This window comes from Oryctolagus cuniculus, chromosome 1, assembly GCF_964237555.1.
Source record: "Oryctolagus cuniculus chromosome 1, mOryCun1.1, whole genome shotgun sequence".
Taxonomy (NCBI): Eukaryota; Metazoa; Chordata; class Mammalia; order Lagomorpha; family Leporidae; genus Oryctolagus; species Oryctolagus cuniculus.
Window position 1 is genome coordinate 19,233,816 of NC_091432.1, and position 19,466 is coordinate 19,253,281.

The window sequence follows — 19,466 nt, forward strand, 5'->3', positions numbered from 1 at the left end:
CAGTTACGCTGCCTCTCTCGCAGACGGGCACTAGGGCGGGCTAGTGCAGGAAGTGGGCGGGGCTCCCGGAATGGCCGGGTTTGGACCGGGCAGGGGGCCGGAAGTGAATTGGAGGTGTGGCGGAAGTGGTTGGGGAGTGGGGCGAGCAAGAGGGGGCGGTGCCCGTTCCACCGCGGATCCGGATGTTTGGCGAGCTTTGACGGGCGTGGCGGAGGGAGCAGTGTCCGAGCGCGGTGAGCTTGCTGGGCGCGGGGTGTCCCCGCGATCGGGGTGGCGAGGGGGAGGAGATGGCCACGCCACCTGCAGGGATGGGGTCCGGGAAGGGAGGACCCGGGCGGATCCGAGGAGGGGGCGCGGGGGTGGCACCGGGCCTGGTAGCCTGGCTTTTCCGCTCCGGGGATTCTGCTTCGCTTTGGCGCCTTGCAGAAGACCTCGCCCCCTTCTCTGCCTTCTTCCAGCCCTCCCCAGGGCGGGGGCCAGGCCAGGTCGCTGTCCTCGAGCAAGCCCGTGGGCGGGGGAAGGCTCCCCGGCCCAATCTGGCGGAGCAGTCCGAGAGATAAGTTTGGGGGCAGTGTGCCATCCTGCCACTCATTAGGCCACGCTCTCTCAGTCTGGGAAATGGGATAATTACACCCCTTAGGAATTTCGTAAACCGAGAAGCTCTGTGCAAACCTGGCTGTAGTTGAGAGTCTTGCTGTTGTAATGTGGTGGAACTCGAAGTTTTGCAAGTGGGACTGCGACTGGGGGAGGCGGATTGCGATTGGAAGTGGCCCTCTCTGTTCTAAGTGGAAGAGATTGGGGGACAGGCGTTCATCTGCCTTCTTGTGGTCCCTCTGTGAGCCTGGAGAATCGCATGGATGACAATCACTTAGGGAATTCCTTGGGCATTGACCTTCACCAAAAGACTATCAGACTGATTGACCTGGATTAAAATCCTGCCTCTGCGGACTGTAGACGACCCTCATAATTGGTTGATTTTGTTCTGATCTTTAACTTTCTCAAGTGTAAATGGGCTGAGTGGTTGATGGTTTCCGAGCGCTGTTGTGAAGTTAGAAGGTAGCTTGGACTTGGTTCATGGTGTTACAGAGGCCCTCAACAAATATTTGTCTCCTACTTCACTTAGGGAATGAATTACTTCATTCCATCCCTCAACAAGTGGCTGAGCATCTGGTGTGCGCCTGGGGGTGTTCTGCATAGGGCAGGAGTTCTTGAATGGTGATTCTCAGAAAATTGCGAGATTTCATGTGTCATTTTTTTCTTAGAGGAAAAAAGTGCCCACAGATGTCATCAGTTTCATGAGGTTCATAAATTTCCCAGAGAGAAAAACTGTACCTGAAGTGCTTCTCAAAAGTTTTTGTACAAGTAGATGGTTCACCTGCTGAGACAGGAAAGACGGCCCTCAGGGTAGGCCGGGGTGGGGCTGGGTGGTGGCTCATGCTCCCTTTCCGTGACGTGACGGTAGGTGAGCCTTCCGCCTCTCGCAGAATGAATGCTGCAGCTGTGGGGTTGGAGGGAGGGGAGAGGCCGGTCTGGCAGGGGGGCGGGGAGAACTGATCAGTTAGGCTGGAAAAGGAGGCTTTGCGGGGGCTTGAGGGGTTCTGGAAGGGAGGTGGGGTGCACGTTGTGTTCCCTCTCAGCGGACATTCCTCTCCCTCCCTCATACCTCAGCTGCCGCCGCTCCTTTTGGTCCCGTGGCCACTGCAGCCCGAGTATTTCTGAACACTGGAGTACTGCCTTTCAGGGGGGAGCTTCCCCTCCCTCCCTCCCCCCCTCCCTTCCTAAGATTTCTTTATTTGTTTGAAAAGCAGAGTTACGGAGAGGAAGAGACAGAGACCTTCCATCCACTGGTTCACTCCCTACATGGCTGCAATGGTTGGGGTGGTCAGGTCTGGGCCAGGCTGAAACCAGCAGCCCGAGACTCTATCCACCCATGTGGGTGGCAGGGACCCAAGCACTTGGGCCATCTGCTGCTGCTTTCTCTGGCACGTGAGGAGGGAGCTGCATTGGAAGCGGAGCAGCTGGGACTCAAACCAGTGCTCCAGTATGGGGTACAGGCATTGCAGGTGGCATCTTAAACTGCTGTGCCACAATGGTGGCCCCAAGCCATCTCTTGTGACAGATGAAGGAATTTAGGCCCAGGTAGGAAAAGGACTTGCCCAGCATGCATGCAGTTCCTTGCTTAGACAGGACTATAATTCAGTCCTCTACATACTGCATCCCAGGCTCCCCTCTCCCCCCTTTTTCATTGATTTGAGAGGCAGAGAGAGAGAATGCCCATCCTCTAGTTGGTTCCTCAGAGGCCTGTGATGGCCAATATTGGGTCAAGGCCAGAGCCCAGAGCCAGGAATGCTATCCAGGTTTTCCACGCAGGTGGCAGGAACCCGGCCACTTGAGCCCCCACTGCTGCCTCGCAGGGTCTGCATCAGCCAGAAGCTGGAGTCCAGAGTCAGAGCTGCGAGCTGGCGCTTTGGCACAGTGGGTTGAGCCTCCGTCTGCGGTGCCAGCGTCCCCTGGGGGCGCCAGTTCCAGTCCTGGCTGTTCCGCTTCTGATCTAGCTCCCCACTGTTGGCCTGGACCCTCAGGGTCTTGGGCCCCTGTTCCCACCTGGGAGACGGAGAAGAAACTCATGGCGCCTGGCATCTTGGCCATTTGGGCAGTGGGCTGGCAGATGGAAGATCTCTCTCTTCCTCTCTCTATCTCTGTAACTCTGCCTTTCAAATAAATAAATCTTAAAAAAAAAAAAAAAAAAAAAGAGCCAGGAATGAAACCCAGGCACTTCACTGTGGGTGCAGGTGCCTTAACCACTAGGCGACAAGGCTGCTCCCGTGCCTTCATTGCATCAGGCAGCCGCTGTGTGCAGAACTCTTCCCTGGGATGCCTGTGGCCGGAGCTGTCTGGGCTGTGACAGAACACAGGAGACAGACGGAAGGCTCAGACCCGGAGGGCGTCGGCTGAGCAGTGGTTTCTACCCCTGCTACCCAGCTGGGGGCTGCTACTGGGAGGAGCCCTCGTGTTTCCTGGTGCATGGCGGGAGGAGCAGGTGGATGGGTTAGGGGTGGAAGATTTCCCGCACTGAAGGGTTGAGAGTTGTGGGTGGGGGTGGGGTGGCTGGAGCTGGGCTTCATGGGCGAGGGGCACAGTAGTACCGGCCTTGGGAAGGGCATTCCTGATGGGGCAGGGTCGTCCTGCTGTGCGGGCTCCAGAAGGGACGTGTATTCTGGTGGTGAGCAGGGATGGGGACCAGAGTGGTGGCTCGGCCAGAGGAGGCGGAGGAGTGGAGGACGAGTGTTTTGGTAGTATGGCTGCTTGGCTTTGGCTGGGGAGCTTGAAACAGCTTTTGCCACTGAATCCGTGTGGTCACCCTGGCAACAGGGTGGTGGTTGCTAGGCACAGGGAGCCGGTTTGCAGTGCAGAGCCCGTGGCTGTGAAGCGTGCGGGAGGCTGGCACGTCGCGTCAGAGCCCGGATCTGTGGCTCTCGGATGGCACTTCTCCCCCTCTTCCTCCTACCCACCCCCGGGCCTTGTCTGCTCTCCTTATCTGCCTTGCTCACTCTCTGACCATATATGTCATTTTTTTGGGCTCCAGGAATGCGGCTGGGCGTACAGCAACCTCTTCCCTGGGGTTGGACCAAATGGGTTGAATTAAAGCCCCCCTCGCCACCCGGGTGGTGAGCTTGTGGCAGGAAAGGGAGTTGCTTCCCTTCCTTCCTTGGGGCTGCAGGCCGGAGGTGCCTGCCCCGCTCTGCTGCAGGCTTCCTCCTCCTGGCGGCCACATCTAGGCCTGGGAAACCCTTGCTCCCTGCTGTGGCCTCTCTTCTCAGCACCCCAGGTGTCGTGAGCGCCCCCTTGCCCTCCGTGTCCTTGGAGCAGTCTTTTCCACCTTGACACTAGTGCCGGGTGCTCCCCGGCGGGTTCAGCATGGCCTGGAAGCCCCTAGAAGCCTGCGGATTGTCTGCTGTTGACTGGCAGGCAGGTTCCGTCCCTCCTGCTGGCTCCCATCCCAGGGCAAACCCAGTGGGGCCCCTGAGGCAGGCCTTTTTTCTGGGACCTGTGGTCTCTAGCCAGGGGAGGGTTGGAGCGGCCAGGGCCTCAGCTGACCTGTTTCAGGCGTGGGGTGCAGCGCTGTAACTGCTGGGGCCTGCAAGTCTATGCTCTGGGCCTCCGGAGAGGGGGGCGCCGACCTCCGGCCTCTGCAGCTGGGTCTGCCTGACCAGGCCAGCCAGGGGTCAGGCGGCGTGGGACCTGGCACAGCAGGAGGACCTGAAGGGGGAGGCCGAGCCGTGCTGCCCTCCGCTCCAGCTGCCTTTCCTGGCATCTCACTCCCTGGAGTTCTTGGCAGGATGACAGGGGCTGAGGGACAGGGACCAGGGAGCTTGGGGGAGGGTGGGGGAGGGCAGGGTGCTCACCGTAGATGCTGCGAAAGATAACTCCAGAGGTCGCTGACCCTGGCCCGCCGCCATGCCTCCCCTCGCAGGGTGCCCCTCGGCTTCTGCAGGGCGACAGGCTTGGCCATGGATCCGCTGTCAGAGCTGCAAGACTATGACCTGATCCTGGACGACTCGAGCCAGGCGCTGAACCAGCTGAAGCTGGCCTCCATCGACGAGAAGAACTGGCCCTCGGATGAGATGCCCGACTTTCCCAAGTCAGGTGGGCAGTGCCGCATCTCGGGCAGCGGTGGGCAGTTTAGCAGGGGAGACCCCCACACTGCTGAAGGGAGACCCTGCAAGGCAGGATGGGGGCAAGCAGACCGGCCCGGGGCTGGGGTCGAGCTGGGGCGCAAGTCTTACCAGGGGGAGGGCCAAAGAGCGAGTATCTCGGAGAGCACATGGGAGCAGCCCCCCAGATCATCCTGACTTTGCCGTGTTCCCCAGATGACTCCAAGAGCAGCTCCCCAGAACCCGTCACACACCTGAAGTGGGATGACCCCTACTACGACATCGCCCGGCACCAGATCGTGGAGGTGGCAGGTGAGCGCCCCCAGCTGCGAACCTTTTCCCCCCGGGGTGCTTCCGGCCCAGAGAAGCCACCCTTCCCGCCGAGCTGCCCTGTGGGCTGACCCCAGCCCGGGGCACCATCCTTCAAAAGCCCAGACTTGACGGTGGCTGCTCCTTGACCTGTGACCTGCACCTGCCTCCTGACCCATGAGCCTCTGCCTCCCCTGCTCCATTTGCAGATGATACGAAGGAGGCTGTGTGGCCCAGTGGCTTTGAAGTCGAGAGGCCTGGGTTTGGGGCCCAGCTCTCTCTCTCTCTCTCTCTGAGCTTCTTTCTTCCTTGTTTGGCCGCTGAGAGGACTGTAGTCATGAATGTGTGTCAGGGCCTAGCCTGGAGCCAGCACGATTAGAGGCCCTGAGTGAGTGGCCTTCCCTCTCCCTCACTGCGTTCCCCTCCCTCCCCTTGGCACTGACGTCAGCCTTCCCACCCCATCAGTTACTGGGAAGGGGGCCAGGAACCCTGGAACAGGCAGTGGCTCCTTCCAGAAGTGAGGGGCCACGTGACTCCCTGGAGCACTGGTGTCAAGGCACGTGTGCTGCCCTGTGGGTTCTGGGTGGGGACCTCCCTTCCTCCTGTTCAGAAGTGAGGAGCCAGGAGAACCCAGGAGCGGGGGAGACAACGAGATGTTGATGACTTGGTTCCTGCCGTTAGGGTCCCACTGCCGGAAGAGGCCGCTGGAACTTTAGGATCCTTTGTCTTTTCCCGGTGGTTGTCTGTCTTTGCTGGTGAGCAGGGGGACAGCATGGCCCTGCTCAGAGGCTTTGGGTGAGCAAGGGGAGCCAGGCAGAAGCTGGCCCTGGAACCCAGTGTGGTGCTGCCTCAGAGGACCCTGGAGGAAGCCATGTGCTGGCCACAGGGAAGCAGCTGGGAGCGCTATCCCTCCATCACCCCATCAAAGGTGTTCCTGGTGCCTGCCGTGGTCTGGGGTAGAGGCGAGCTCTGGCCTGTGTTACCCCTGCAGAATTCTGGCCGGGGCTGAGCTGGGCCTGGGCACAGGAGACACCCTTCCCTCCACCACCACTGCACCCGATTGGTGTGGAGAATGTCCGATGTGAGGAGTCGCTCCGCTGCCTGGCCCCTGAAGTCCCACACAACACAGAGCTGCAAGCGCGTGTCTTTCCCCGGGGTGTGACGAGCCTGAGGGGCCCAGCTCCCTGTGGCTGCAGCTCTCGTGGAGGCCAAGTGGTATCAGCTTATTTGCAGCCGCACTCTGGGGAGCTGGGGGCTGGTGGGGTCGGGGAGCAGGAAGTAGCGAAGGATTTATAGGAGGCATGACAGGGTGGAGGCGAGGTGGGGACACACCCAGAGGCCACAGGGAAAGGAGTTCCAGGGCCGGGAGGCGCCCCATTCATACTGGGCCTGGACACTGGGTGCTGGCGTCCAGCCTGGGCGTGCCCCCTAATGTGAGCACGAGGAGCCTGCACGGGCACTGCCAGGGTGACGAGCCATGGCGCCGTCCCAGCGGGCCAGTTTCTTGCAGCCGGAATCATGGAAAAGAGCCCCTGTGGGAGGGGACGCGGTGTCTCCAGTCCCTGTGCAGCCTCCCCTCTCCGTGCTTCTCCGTCAGGTCAGATGCCAGGGGCTTCCTCCCAGCGGTTGCCAGTAAATGGCTAGCGGCTGGCTCTCCGGAAGAGCGGGGAGGGGCCCTTGGTACGTGTGCCATTTGTTGTCTCTGCCACTGCAGACGGGTATCTGCTGGCTGGCAAAACGGCGGGCCCCGTCTCTGCCACCTGGCGGGCCCCGTCAGTGCCAGCCCACACCGCCCGTGTCCTTGGCCTGTTCTGCAGGTGAGGGTGGGCGGGCACTGGGCTAGGGTCCAGAATGCCTGCCCGAGGCTCTGCCCTGTTGCTGATTAACTGCCAGGTCGCCCTGGGAGAGTTCCCGACCGACCAGTATCTGGGGAATGCAGAGGCCTCGTTCTCAGCGGCTCCGCCTGGCTCTCCACGGACACTCCTCTGCCCTCCTCGTGAGCCCGCTCCCCGTGCTGGCGACTGCAGGGCTGCCTCCTGCCTGTCTGCTCTCTCCCTGGAGCAGGAGGGCTGTAGCTGGCCTCTTTACAGGGCCTACCTCTAGCAGAAGCCACCTGCCCACTGGCCAGTTCCAGGCCACCAGAGGAGTTGGGCTGTGGGACCTCACTCCCGAGAGTGGGTGGGCAGGGGCCAGACCCTAAACTGTCTCATTTCTCACCTGACTGTGAGTCACCCTCTGACCCCGCCCACGGCCTTCATCCTGTTGTCAATCAGCAGAACAGAGTCGCAGGACTCTGGAACTTTGCAGTCCGCATTGAGGATTCTGTGCGGAAAAGCGCTCTCCGCCTTTAAGAAGCTTCCAGTCTGGTGAAGTGGCTCCTGACCGGGTCCCGGGCCTCTCTGAGAGCACAGAGGTTATCCCTGGACTGTGGCTCTCTAGGACAGTGTGCGTGTGTTTGTGATGCCTGGGACAGCATGGAGTTGTGGGACTGCCCAGCCTATTGGTGGAGCCCAGTTGAGTTCCCCAAGCTCCCCATTTCCAGGGTGCCGGGGTGCCGGGGCCAGCTGAGGGATGGAGTCGCAGGCCCCTGGCCCACACCCTGGCGGCTTGCTTAACCACTTACCAGCTCTTTTTTTTTTTTTTTTTTTTACTAGCTTCTTTACATTCCAGAGCCTAGAGAGCTTAGACTCTCCGCCCTGGCCAGCCCCTGCTGAAAGAGGCTGGGCTGGGACTGAAGGAATCTTTTGGAAGGCCCCTGCTCCTCCCAGCGTCTCCCCCACATATCCTGGTCAGTTCTCCTTCCTGGAGGAAGTAGGACGATGGTGCGCCACCCTTCCCAGCTCATGGTAGGAGGCCTGCAGTGTTCTGACATGACACTCCAGGTTGTACATGAGGCTGGGCCTGCCAGTCTCCCTTTTGTCTCTATCCCCTGCATGGGGTTCCTGGTCCATGCTGACCCTGGAAGAGCACCTCACTTTGGGGGAAAAAAGAGCACTCATGTTTCAGGAGCTTCCCAGTTTTGTGACAGGCCAGTTCTTGGACAAATGTCCCCAGGTGGTTCCGCCCAGTGAGCATTTCCCCACAGCATCTCAAACTCCTCTGAACCCCACGTTCTTTAGAACATCAGGGAGAAAGGATTGAATTTTGGAAATGTCCAGAAGTCACTCAGAGCCAAGTGTGGTCATTTAGTAATCAAATAACAAATTGCAGTTTGTGGTCAGAGACCTCCCATTCATTGGTTCACTCCCCGAACCGAGAACTCCATCCGGGTCTCCGGTGTGGGTGGCAGAGACCCAACCACTCGAGCCATCACCTGCTGCCTCCCAGAGTGCATCAGCAGGGAGCTGGGATTGGGGGCAGAGCAGGGACTCAAACTCAGGCGCCGGATAGGGGCTGCAGGTGCCCCAAGCAGCGGCTTAACTGCTGCGCCAAACACCTGCCCTGAACGGAGGCTTTGACGATGACTGTTTTTTGGTGAGCTGAATTATAAAAAAAAAAAAATTGAGCATGAAAAAAAAAAATCGAGGGAAAACAAACTCCTTGTTTTGGGGGTTGACGTTGTGGCACACAGCAGGTTAAGCCGCGGCCTGTGATGCTGGCATCCCGTGTAGGCGCTAGTTCAAGTTCTGGCTGCTGTGTTTCCAATCTAGCCCCCTGCTAATACGCGTAGGAAAGCAGCGGTGGATGGCCCAAGGACCTGGGCCCCTGCCACCCACGTGGGCCCCATCCCACTCCTCATGGGGTGGAGTTCTAGGCTCCTGGCCTCAGCCTGGCCCAGACTTGGCCATTGTGGCCATTTGGGGAGCGACCCAGTGGATGGAGGATCTCCCTGTCTCTCTGTCTCTCACTGTTTCACTGTAACTCTGCCTTTCAAATAAATAAACCTTTAAAAAAACTTTTTAAAAAATGATTTCAAAATATATGATTCAGTGGTTTAGCATATTGACAGTGCTGTGTGGCCATTGTCATCATCCATACCGACACCAAATCCTGTACTCATTAAACAGTCACTCCCGTTCTCCCCTCCTCTCAGCATCTGGAAACCACTAATTTGCCTCCTGTCTCCGTGGATTTACCTACTCTAGATAGCTCATGTCGATGGAATCATAGTAGGTGTCTGTGTCTAGCTGTTTTCACTCAGCATGGTGTTTTCGAGGGTCATCCATGTTGTAGTGTGTGTCAGTGTTGCACTCTGCATGGCTGCGCAGTATTCCATTGCATGGCTCTTCCACAGTTTCTGCAGCCATCCATGCACTGATGGGCATTTGAGTTGTTTCTGCCAGGCATGACTAAACAATGATGCTTAGTGTTTGCACCCCAACCCAGTAGCCCTGAAAACAGCCTGTTCCTCTTGGTTCGGGAGCTGCCCATTGATGCTTCCACATGGGCCACTTGGGCCCCTGCACAACTGGTCCAGGTCTCCATGCTGGCATCTTTCAGTTCTTCTCCCCACTGGGGCTTCATCGTCCACTGACTGGGCCCCATCTTCTCCCACTTGTAGGCGATGACAAGTATGGGCGGAAGATCATCGTGTTCAGTGCCTGTCGGATGCCCCCCAGCCACCAACTGGACCACAGCAAGCTCCTGGGGTGAGTACCCGTGGGGACATGTGGGGCGCCTTTGCCCTGATCCCAGTGTAGCCTAATGCCATTGTCCTTCCTGTCTCTCCCCTACCTGGGGGGTGTCAGGCCACCCCCCACTTAGTGCCTCCCCTCTCCTCCTGAGGGAGCTGTTTTATATTAGGGGGAGAACACTGGCCAAGCTGCACACCTGGTTTCTGTTCATGGGCTCTGACTGGGTCTTTGGCCTGGTTTTCTCCCCCTTTCCAGTGGGGTGGGACATAGCCCTCCTTCCTTGTGGAGATAGACACTGCTCACGGACGTGCTGTGAGAAGTCAGATACGGCCCAAATGAGAGGGCTGACTGTTAGCATTAGATGATGCTTCTGACTGTTTGTCATTTAGGTGAACAATTTGTGATATTCTATGCCACATTCCTGATTACTGTGCCTGTATGGCTTCTGTTAGCCAAATACGAGAGCACCTCAAAAAGTTCCTGGGAAAATGAATTAAAAAAGATAATGTGCTCTCTCTCTCTGTTTCTCTGCCTTTCAGCTAAGTAAAAAAATTTTAGGAAGGGCATGGGCATTTGGCACAATAGTCGAGGCACTGCTTGAGACAGTCAGCTGCATTCCACATCAGAGTGCCTGGGCTTGGGTGCTGGCTCCTTTCTGAGCCCAGCTTCCTACTAGGGCACCCTGGGAGGCAGCAGGTGATGGCTCAAGTACATGGGTTCCTGCCACCCACGTGTGAGACCTGCGTGGAGTCCCTGGTTCCGCCTGTCTTTGGCCTGGCCTGGCTCCAGCTGTTTTAGGCATTTGGGAAGTGAACCAGGAGGTGGAAAAATCTCCGTATGTCTATGTGTTTGTGTTTTGTCTCTGTCTTGCCATCTGCCCTTTCAATAAAATTTTAAAAAAAGGAAAAAAGGCAACGTGACACGTCCACAAACGTGAGCTCTTCGTGGTAGTCTCGGCTGGTGCAGACGGCTCCTGATGCAAGTCTGGAGGCTGACTGAGTGCGGGGCTCTGCAGGCCCGATTCTGACACCTGGTATTGATCCGGCACCGGGCCCACAGTGGGGACCAGCGTGTCATCACTGTGCATGTGGGACCTCCGAGGTCCTTGGTTTTGTTGATGGGGGGGTGGAGGAGCTTCTAGGGGGCTGGGGCCAGGCCCAGCGGGAGGGAAGAAGGCCTGTGTTTGGAGTCTGAGCTACTCCCTGTGAGCTGGAGCCAAGGCTGTCTTTGCAGCCTGGCTGGGAGCCTCGCTCTTCTGGCCTCCTGACTGCTCCTCTCACTTTCTCAGGCGAGGCAGGCAGAGCCTTGTCCAGGCCCCGCGCCTGGCCCAGCCAGCAGTAGGCCCAGGAGCAGAGCTGCAGGTTGCTGGGTCACGCCCTCCACGCTTGCGCAGTGTGACAGACAAGGCAGCAGACTCCTGGCCAGACAGTGGTGTGAGTGGGAGGTGGGCAGAGAGTGGGTTAGGGTGAGGGAAACTGGGAAGGCACGCAGTTTCTAGGAGGCAGATTCAGGAGGCCAGGGCCATTGCAGGGCTGTCCGTGGCTGGCCACCTCCCACCCACTTTGGTCATCCAGGCTAGAGAAGGGGGCCCTCATGTAAGGTGGTCTACCCAGAGGGCCATGTGCGCAGATGCAAAGTATTGCGATTTCAGGTAGCGATGAGAAGTGTAGACGACTATATTAAAAAACAGTCTCGCCCAGCCCGTCCCCCGGGCGAAAGGCACGGTTCGTATTTCGGTGTGTTCACTTCCAATTTTTCTCTGCCATATGTGGAACTCCTGCGTCACTGTGGCACCTTATGTAACACTTTTATCCTCTGCGCCCGGAGCCTTCTTCACAGACAGCCTTTAAAAAGCATTTTATTGACGTGGGAAATGCGTGCAGAAAAGCGAACGGTGAAGGGTGCCGCGTGGTGTACCGCCTACCTCACCCACCCCGCTGGGCTCCGCTTGCTCTTCTGTCACCAGCCCAAAGGGCGACCGCTGCTCGGACATCTGACCTCACACACCGGTGCTGTCTATAGAAGCACCCTGGGAGGTGTTCTGTTTGTGGATGTCCCACGATTTATTTTACCTGTTCCCTGATGCTGGACAGTTAGCATGCTGCACAGGTTTTTTTTCCCCATCATAAAATAGCCTGGGATGAGTCACATTGTGCAAAAATGTTTCTGTCGATCTCTGGTTATTTCCTTAGGAGAAATTCCTGGATATTTGAGAGGTACTTCAGAAAGCGCATGGAGAAATGAAATTAGATGATATTTAGGTGCAAAAAAGTTTGAAATCCATGCATAATTTTTTCATAGTATGTATTTTCTATGAATTTTTAAATTTTATTTATTTTGAAAGGCAGAGAGACAGAGGGAGAACTCCCACGCACTGGCCCACTTCTAGAATGCGTGCAGTAAATGGGTCTGGGCCTGACCAAAGCCAGGAGCCAGGAACCCAATCTAGGTCACCCACATGAGTGGCAGGGATCCAGTACTTGAGCCACCACCTGCAGCTTCTCTGTGCACGTTAGCAAGAAGCTGGAACTGGGACAGAGCCGGACGGAACCCAGGCGCCTCCCGCCGGGGTGTGGGCGTCCCAGTGGCGTTGGAGCTCTGTGCTGGATGCCCAGCCCTTTCCATGAAGTTTTTGCAGAATCCTAGTATACAAGGAGTTCATAATTTTTAAAAATATTTATTTATTTGAAAGGCAGAGTTACAAACACACACACACACACACACACACACACAGAGAGAGAGAGATCGATCTTCTATCCTCGGGCTCACTCCCCAAATGGCTGCAATGGCCAATTCTGGGCAAGGTCAAAGGCAGGAGCCTAGAAAGCCATCTGGGTCTCCCACGTGGGGGCAGGGGCCCAAGCACATGGGCCATCTGCTGCTGCCTTCGCTGGGGCATTAGCAGGAAGCTGGATCAGAAGGGGAACAGCCAGGACTTGAACTGGTGCTCCTATGGGATGCTGGCATCACAGGCAGCAGCTTAACCTGCTGTGGCCCGCATGCCCCTCACAGTTTTTGTACCGAAGTAAACATCTCATGGTGCGGTTTTCCACAGATGGTTACAGGCTCAGGGTGTGAGCCTGTGTTGCTTCTGATAAACGTTGCTTTGTTGCCCCGCGAAAGGTCGCAGCTTCTACTGAAGGATGGCGGTGTCTATTTGCTCTGCAGTCTCTGCTGTTTTCCTAGTTCCAACGTGCACCTGATTGCGTGACAGCTCTTCGTCATCTGCGTAAGGGATAGATTGTAGTGTGGTGAAGAACCATCAGAATCCTCGCCTGGTGGGCCAGCACCAAGGTTCCCTCTCTGGGCGGGGGCAGGGTGGATCTGGCACTTAGTTGAATCCTTGGGCTTTTCCCTCCTTCTCTCCGCCTCCTCCCTGCCCTCAGAAGTTACCTCAGCCTGGGCAGGTGTCCCTGTGGGAGCCTGAGGCCTTCACACACGCTCAGCATAGTGGCTGCATATGATTGCCTCAGGGTGATGGAGACTGTGTTGGAAGTTTAGAGAACCTGAGGCTATGGGGCTCCTTGTTCACAGAACGCCCGGTGACGGGGTGGCATTTGGCCTAGTGGTTAGGATATCCCTTAAGATGCCCATGTCCTGGGGCCAGCGCTGTGATGTAGTGGGTAAAGCTGCCGCCTGCAATGCCAGCATCCCATATGGGTGCCAGTTCGAGTCCTGGCTGCTCCACTTCTGATCCAGCTCTCTGCTATGGCCTGGGAAAGCAGTAGAAGATGGCCCAGCTGCTTGGGCCCCTGCACCCACGTGGGAGACCTGGAAGAAGCTCCTGGCTTCGGATCAGTGCAGCTCCAGCTGTTGTGGCCAATTGGGGAGTGAACCAGCGGATGGAAGACCTCTCTCTCTCTCTGCCTCTCCTTCTCTTTCTGTGTAACTCTGATTTTCAGATAAATAAATAAATCTTAAAAAAAAAAAAAAAGACGCCCATGTCCCACATCTGGTGCCTGGGTGTCAGTCCTGGCTCACCCTCGATTCCAGCTTCCTGTTAGTGCACACCCTGGAAGGCAACTAGTGATGGCTCTAGTCCTCGGGTCCCTGCCACACACATGAGCAATCTGGTTCGAATGCTGGGCGCCTGGCTCTGACTCCGCCGAGCCCTGTCTGTTGTGTGCATTCGGGGAGTGAACCAGTAGATGGGAGCTCTTTTTTTGGTCTCTCTTCCTTCCAAATAAATAAAAACATTTAAAAGGCCAGTGGCGGGGGCCCCATCGCCGTGTCCTGGGCACAGTGTTTTGCAGCCTGTGCTGGAGTTCGCAGGTGAAAGGCAGAGCTGTCCAAGGCTTGGACGCCCGGACTCAGCTCCAGGTTCCACCACAGCTGCAGGGCCTCGGATTGGCACGCGACCTCTCTGCGCGTTTCCCTCACTTGTATGCTGGGGATGAGGTCAGCCCCCACTGGTGTGAGGACGGAGCGAGATGATGTATGTGAGGTGCTTGGCAGACACCAGAAACTTGACATTGATAACCGGTGACTGTTGTCATCAGTATTGACTCGGGGCCACCTGCGCCCTGCTGCAGGGGGGTGAGGGCGGGGCCGTGCTGGTCTCCCGACTCCCGGGCAGTGCTCCGACAGGAGAGACGTTGCTGTTGTTAGCATTCCTTCTCTCGTCCTGTGTGTCCGCACGAGCATGTGGCCATGGCCGATTTGCAGCCAGAATGAGCAGTGCAGGAGAGGGCTGTGAGGAGGGGCAGGCGTGACGAGGAGGCTGCGGGGCCCGGGTGTCTGCCTCGCTCTGGGCCCTGCAGCCTGAGCGCAGCTTTCCTCCTGAAGGTACCTGAAGCACACGCTGGACCAGTACGTGGAGAGCGACTACACCCTGCTGTACCTGCACCACGGCCTGAGCAGCGACAACAAGCCCTCCCTCAGCTGGCTCCGCGACGCCTACCGGGAGTTCGACCGCAAGTGGGTTGGGGCGTTGGGCTGGGCTCCAGGGCCTGGGGCAGGCAGCTGGGTGCTGGGCAGCGCTCCGCTAGGGCAGGAGCTTATTCCATGCTGGGGGGAGGGGGGGAGGGGGGGCGGAGTCCCAGCGGGGGAGGCAGATTCTGAAATCAGAGTAACTAGCCCAGGCCTAAGTCCCAGGTTCTCCACTTACTTGCTCCGGGAATTTTCATGTCCAACTCCCCAAACCTCTTATTTTCTAGTCTGTAAAGTGGGGAAGCACTTGCCTCGCACACTCGCCATGAGTAGTGACACCAGAAAATGTGCAGTAAGCCCTGGTCCCGGAGCATGCGTTGTGGCACAGCGGTTAAGCCGCTGCTTGGCCTGCCCACCTCCAGGCTGGGTTGCAGTCCTGGCTTTGTCTGATCCAGCTTCCTGCTGACGCACACCCTGGGAGGCAGCGGGTGATGGCTCAAGTGCTTGGTCCCTGCCACCCATACGGAAGACCCGGATGGAGGTCCAGTTTCCCAGTCTCAGCCTGGTCCAGCCCTTGCTAATGAGGCCATTTGGGGAGTGAACTAGTGGGTGGAAGATTCTCTCTCTCTGCCTTTCAGACAGATAACAGTAAATGAAAGAGACCCTCGCCCTGTGTCTCTGCAGCCCTCACGGCCCACACCCCACACTTCTGCTTTCCTTGTCCTCCACCACAGGTACAAGAAGAACATCAAGGCTCTGTACATCGTGCACCCGACCATGTTCATCAAAACCCTGCTCATCCTCTTCAAACCCCTCATCAGGTGAGAGGCCCGGCGTGGGCCAGTGCAGACGCCCGAGGAGGCCAGGCCCCCAGGGACAGAGAGCTGGGCGCAGGCCTGTCTCTGAGCTGGGCAGCCTGCAGGCGGAGGGGCCTGACGCAGTCCTGGCCTCCCTGCAGCTTCAAGTTTGGGCGGAAGATCTTCTACGTGAACTACCTGAGCGAGCTGAGCGAGCACGTGAAGCTGGAGCAGCTGGGCATCCCTCGCCAAGTGCTCAAGTGAGCGGGGCGGGGGCGGGGGTGGGGCGGGGGCGAGTCCACAGGCCCAGGGGCAGGGGCGGGGGTGGGGCGGGGGCGAGTCCACAGGCCCAGGGGCGGGGAGCCGGGTGAGGCGAACGGCAGGCCATACAGAGCGAGTTCACACCCGTTTCTGGGGGTGGGCACTGGGCCTGGCAGTTAGGACACCCTGATCCCGTGTTGGAAAGCCTGGGTTCGATTCCCAGCTCTGGCTTCTGCTTCCGGCTTCCTGCTAACGCAGACCCCGGGAGGCAGGGCTGATGGCTGAACTGATTGGGTCCCTGAGACCTGGCCCGAGTTTTTGGTTCCTGGCTTCAGTGGAGGGCATTTGGGGAGTGAAGCAGTGATTGGGAGCTCTGAGCTCTTCCTCATAAATAATTCCACACAAAGCCAGGCAGTCACGCAACTCTCTCGTCTACAAGCTCTGTGACGGGTCTCTTTAAAGTCTTTGTTTCCTCGTGTTGGGTGAGGTGGATTGTTGCGAGGATTAGAGGAAATAAGCTTTGTAACACAGCACAGCGAAGGCCTGGAAGCTTCGACAGAGCCGGCCGGGGGCTGACTCCCCTCCCACCTGCTCCGCAGGTATGACGACTTCCTCAAGTCCACGCACAAGAGCCCTGCGACGGCGCCCAAGCCCATGCCCCCACGGCCGCCCCTGCCCAACCAGCAGTTTGGGGTCTCCTTGCAGCAGTGAGTATGCGAGAGGCGAGAGGCGGGCTGGCCGGGCCGGGCCGGGCCGGGCCGGGCAGGGCTGCAGAGCCGCTCACCGCTCTCACCCCCACAGCCTCCAGGAGAAGAACCCAGAGCAGGAGCCCATCCCCATCGTGCTCCGGGAGACCGTCGCCTACTTGCAGGCCCACGGTGAGTGCCACCCCCCGCCCTCCACGGGGTCCCCCAGCCGCTGAGCAGGGCTTGGGACTCACCAGGCTGCACTGTTTGCCAGCTCTCACCACCGAGGGGATCTTCCGGAGGTCGGCCAACACCCAGATTGTGCGGGAAGTGCAGCAGAAATACAACATGGGTGAGTACGGGGCCGGGGCGGGTGTTGGGGCTGGGAGTCGGGGCGGGTGCTGGGGGCTGGGGGCCGGGGCAGGTGCTGGGGCTGGGGGCCGGGTGGGTGCTGGGGGCCGGGTGCCGGGTGGGTGCTGGGGGTGGGGGCCGGGCAGGTGCGCCGCTGCTCCAGGCCCCTCCGCCTTCTGCAGTGCCATAAGCAGGGTCCCAGGCTTTCTTCCTGGCACGGGCTTCTGTGGCATTTGGTGTCACTATGCAGGTCCCGTCCCCCTTCTGCCTGGCCGTCCCTGGCTCTGGGCTCATTCAGGGGCAGGGGATAACTGCACGTGAGCCGGGGCCCACTCCACCCACGTGGCCTGAAGTGCACGCTGGTGTCCCTGAGGAAGAGGACAGGCGGGGCGGGAGGAGGAAGGGCTGAGGGCAGAATCGGGCAGGGAGGGCCTACCGGGCCCCAGACGGCCAAGCTCCCGTCCCCTCCCCCAGGGCTGCCCGTGGACTTTGACCACTACAATGAGCTGCACCTGCCAGCAGTCATCCTCAAGACCTTCCTTCGGGAGCTTCCCGAGCCCCTGCTGACCTTTGACCTCTACCCCCACGTGGTGGGCTTCCTCAGTGAGTGCCCCTCCCCCACCCCCACTCGGAGCTGTGCAGGCTTCGGCCAGGTCAGGTTGGACTTGGGGTGGGCTGGGCTTGGGGCAGGTGTGTTTGGCCCGCAGTTCGCCCACTGTGCCCTGCAGGCTGTGGGCCTCCGCGTCTCCCAGGGAAGTCTTCTGGGGTCTCCCCCAGAGCCTCGTGGCGGGACTTCCGGCAGCAGCCACTCCTGGGGCCCCTGTAACCTGGGCCTCGTTCCCCGTAGACATTGACGAGAGCCAGAGAGTGGAGGTGACGCAGCAGGTCCTCCGCACGCTGCCGGAGGAGAACTTCCGGGTGCTGTGTTTCCTGACTGCCTTCCTGGTGCAGGTGAGGCCTCGGCCCGGCCCTGCTGCTCACCTGTGCGGGGGAGGGGGAGGGGCGGGGGGCCGCCATCCTGGTGACTGTGGGCAGTGGGGGGCAGGGTATGTGGCTTCCTGCTGCAGTCCCCCAACTTCCGCCACAGATTTCTGCCCACTGTGACCAGAACAAGATGACCAACACCAACCTGGCTGTGGTCTTCGGCCCCAACCTGCTGTGGGCCAAGGATGCTGCCATCACCCTCAAGGCCATCAACCCCATCAACACCTTCACCAAGTTCCTCCTGGACCACCAAGCGGAACTGTTCCCTGACCCCGACTCCAAAAAGCTCTGAGCCCGGCTCCCGTCCCCCCTGCCCCCTGCCCTTGTAGCCCCACTTCGGACTCTTCCTTCTGCCATCAGCCGAACTGGAACCCGGGCCCCCCGCCCAGCAAGCGACCACAGAGCCCTGGGAGATGGGCCCTGGGGCCGGCCACCATGGCAGCTGTCCCCTCTGCCCCGCCCCCTCGCCGGCCCCAGAGGCCTCGCTGTTACCATACGAGTTTCTCTTCGCCTTATACCTCTCACTGCCTCTCTGGATGCCTGGCTCCTGCCATGCTCCGCCGAGCTGGGCTTGGCTCTTCCGGCCGGAGGACGGAGCCCCAGTAGCCCCTTTCCTCTTTTTCCTGCCTCTGTGGCCCTAGCAACCGGGGATGACCAAAATCCCTGCCGGCTGGGTTAGTGGCTGGGCCCGGCCTCTCCTCCCTGAGTTCTGGGGAATGAACAGCTGAGCTCCTTGGCTTGGCCTGGCCACACAAGGCGCCTCCGTGTCTGGGTTTGGTGCCCTGCGTCTGGAAGGGCCGCCGCACGTTGGCCTGGATGCAAGCTCTCTGCTCTAGTCCGCTCCACTAAAGGCTCAGCTTCGGGCGTTCCCGGAGCTAAGGAATGGCAGCACAGGGGTCAGCCTTCTCCTTCTGCCTCCCCCTACGCATGCCGGGGCAGCCTTCCCCAAGTGGCGCTGCCCCAGGGGCTGCTGGCCCCTTGGTCCTGCCAGGACTGGCAGCTTGGATGTCGGGGCTCCAAGTCCCAGCATCCACTGGAAATAGACTGCTGTGCCCCCGGGAGCTCGAATGTCTGGTGGGATCCTTGACAGGCAGACGCAGCCCCCAGGCCCCGCCTCCTTTTCCCCACGCACACAAGCTCAGCCGGGGGCTCCCTGCTGCAGCCAGAGGTGACTCAGGGCCTCAGGTGGAGATGGGAGGGGCTGGGAGGGGCCGAGATTCTGCTAACAGATCATCCCCGGGAGGTAATTCTGGACCCCAGTGGTGGTTGAATACCCCTTATCCCAGCCGGGTCCCTCACAGTGACACTCCTGCCAACGAACCCCGGGCGGCCCCTCCTGCTTTGTTCCCAGGTAACAAGGATGCACCTGCAGTGGGCCCCCGACACAGCTTGACTGCCACTCCAGAGCCAGAGCTGTGAGGAGCCGCACCGGCCTGCCCGGCGCCATCTGCGAGCCAGGTGGGGTGTGGGACTGGCCTCTCTGGGCACTGTCCCCAGGCAGGTGACACAGCCGGACTCCCAGGGCCTGCAGTTGCTGCTGGTTGTCAGTCCCTGTGCCTTTCCGCTTTCTGCCCTCCTCTGTATGTCAAGTATTGCCCACAGCCTCGTGTCCTGGTCTCTGTCCTGCCGGTCTGGTCCTGGGGGCGCTTGTACTGTGAATCAGGTGTTCACATCACACTTAATGACTTCCTTGGCACCGATCATGTATTTCACCATTTGCACTTTTTGTATTTCAATAAAAACGGAGACAGAAAGCTGCCCTTCTGGCTGTTGAAGTGAAGCCGGGTCAGATGGGGACCCCAGAAGTCTGCTCCCCTCGTCTGGTCCACTGCTGAGGGGCCTGGAGGCCACGTGCTGCCCGTTCTGGCACACCTCTCCTATCTGCGCGGCCACCATGTGCCGTGGTGCCCTTGGATGGATCTAAGGCAAACAAGACAGAAAACACCTGAGTGGACTGTGGTGGGTGACGGGATGAGAGCC

The 19,466-nt window shown here is 59.1% G+C and overlaps 1 protein-coding gene across 2 annotated transcripts; it reads left to right on the top strand.

Annotated features, from left to right (window-relative positions):
• Positions 1-100: 100 nt before the first annotated feature.
• ARHGAP1 (Rho GTPase activating protein 1) lies at positions 101-19,240 on the top strand. Of its 2 annotated transcripts, XM_070071047.1 has the most exons (14): positions 153-233; positions 4,475-4,647; positions 4,872-4,967; positions 8,998-9,073; positions 9,466-9,553; positions 14,324-14,455; positions 15,142-15,228; positions 15,366-15,464; positions 16,065-16,172; positions 16,267-16,343; positions 16,426-16,503; positions 16,977-17,105; positions 17,350-17,453; positions 17,590-19,240. In XM_070071047.1, exons 3-14 carry the CDS (start codon positions 4,920-4,922, stop codon positions 17,776-17,778), a joined length of 1,215 nt encoding a protein of 404 aa, XP_069927148.1. In that variant the 5' UTR covers positions 153-233; positions 4,475-4,647; positions 4,872-4,919; the 3' UTR covers positions 17,779-19,240. The 2 variants fall into 2 exon arrangements, with proteins under 2 accessions (XP_008268643.2, XP_069927148.1); XM_008270421.4 differs by lacking the exon at positions 8,998-9,073 and having other exon boundaries at positions 101-233.
• Positions 19,241-19,466: the final 226 nt, after the last annotated feature.

Coding starts and splice junctions, on each gene's coding strand:
- ARHGAP1 (XM_008270421.4), top strand. CDS start 4,512: ATGGATCCGCTGTCAGAGCTGCAAGACTATGACCTGATCCTGGACGAC. Junction 4,968..9,465: donor CCAGATCGTGGAGGTGGCAG/GTGAGCGCCCCC, acceptor TCCCACTTGTAG/GCGATGACAAGTATGGGCGG. Junction 14,456..15,141: donor TACCGGGAGTTCGACCGCAA/GTGGGTTGGGGC, acceptor CCTCCACCACAG/GTACAAGAAGAACATCAAGG.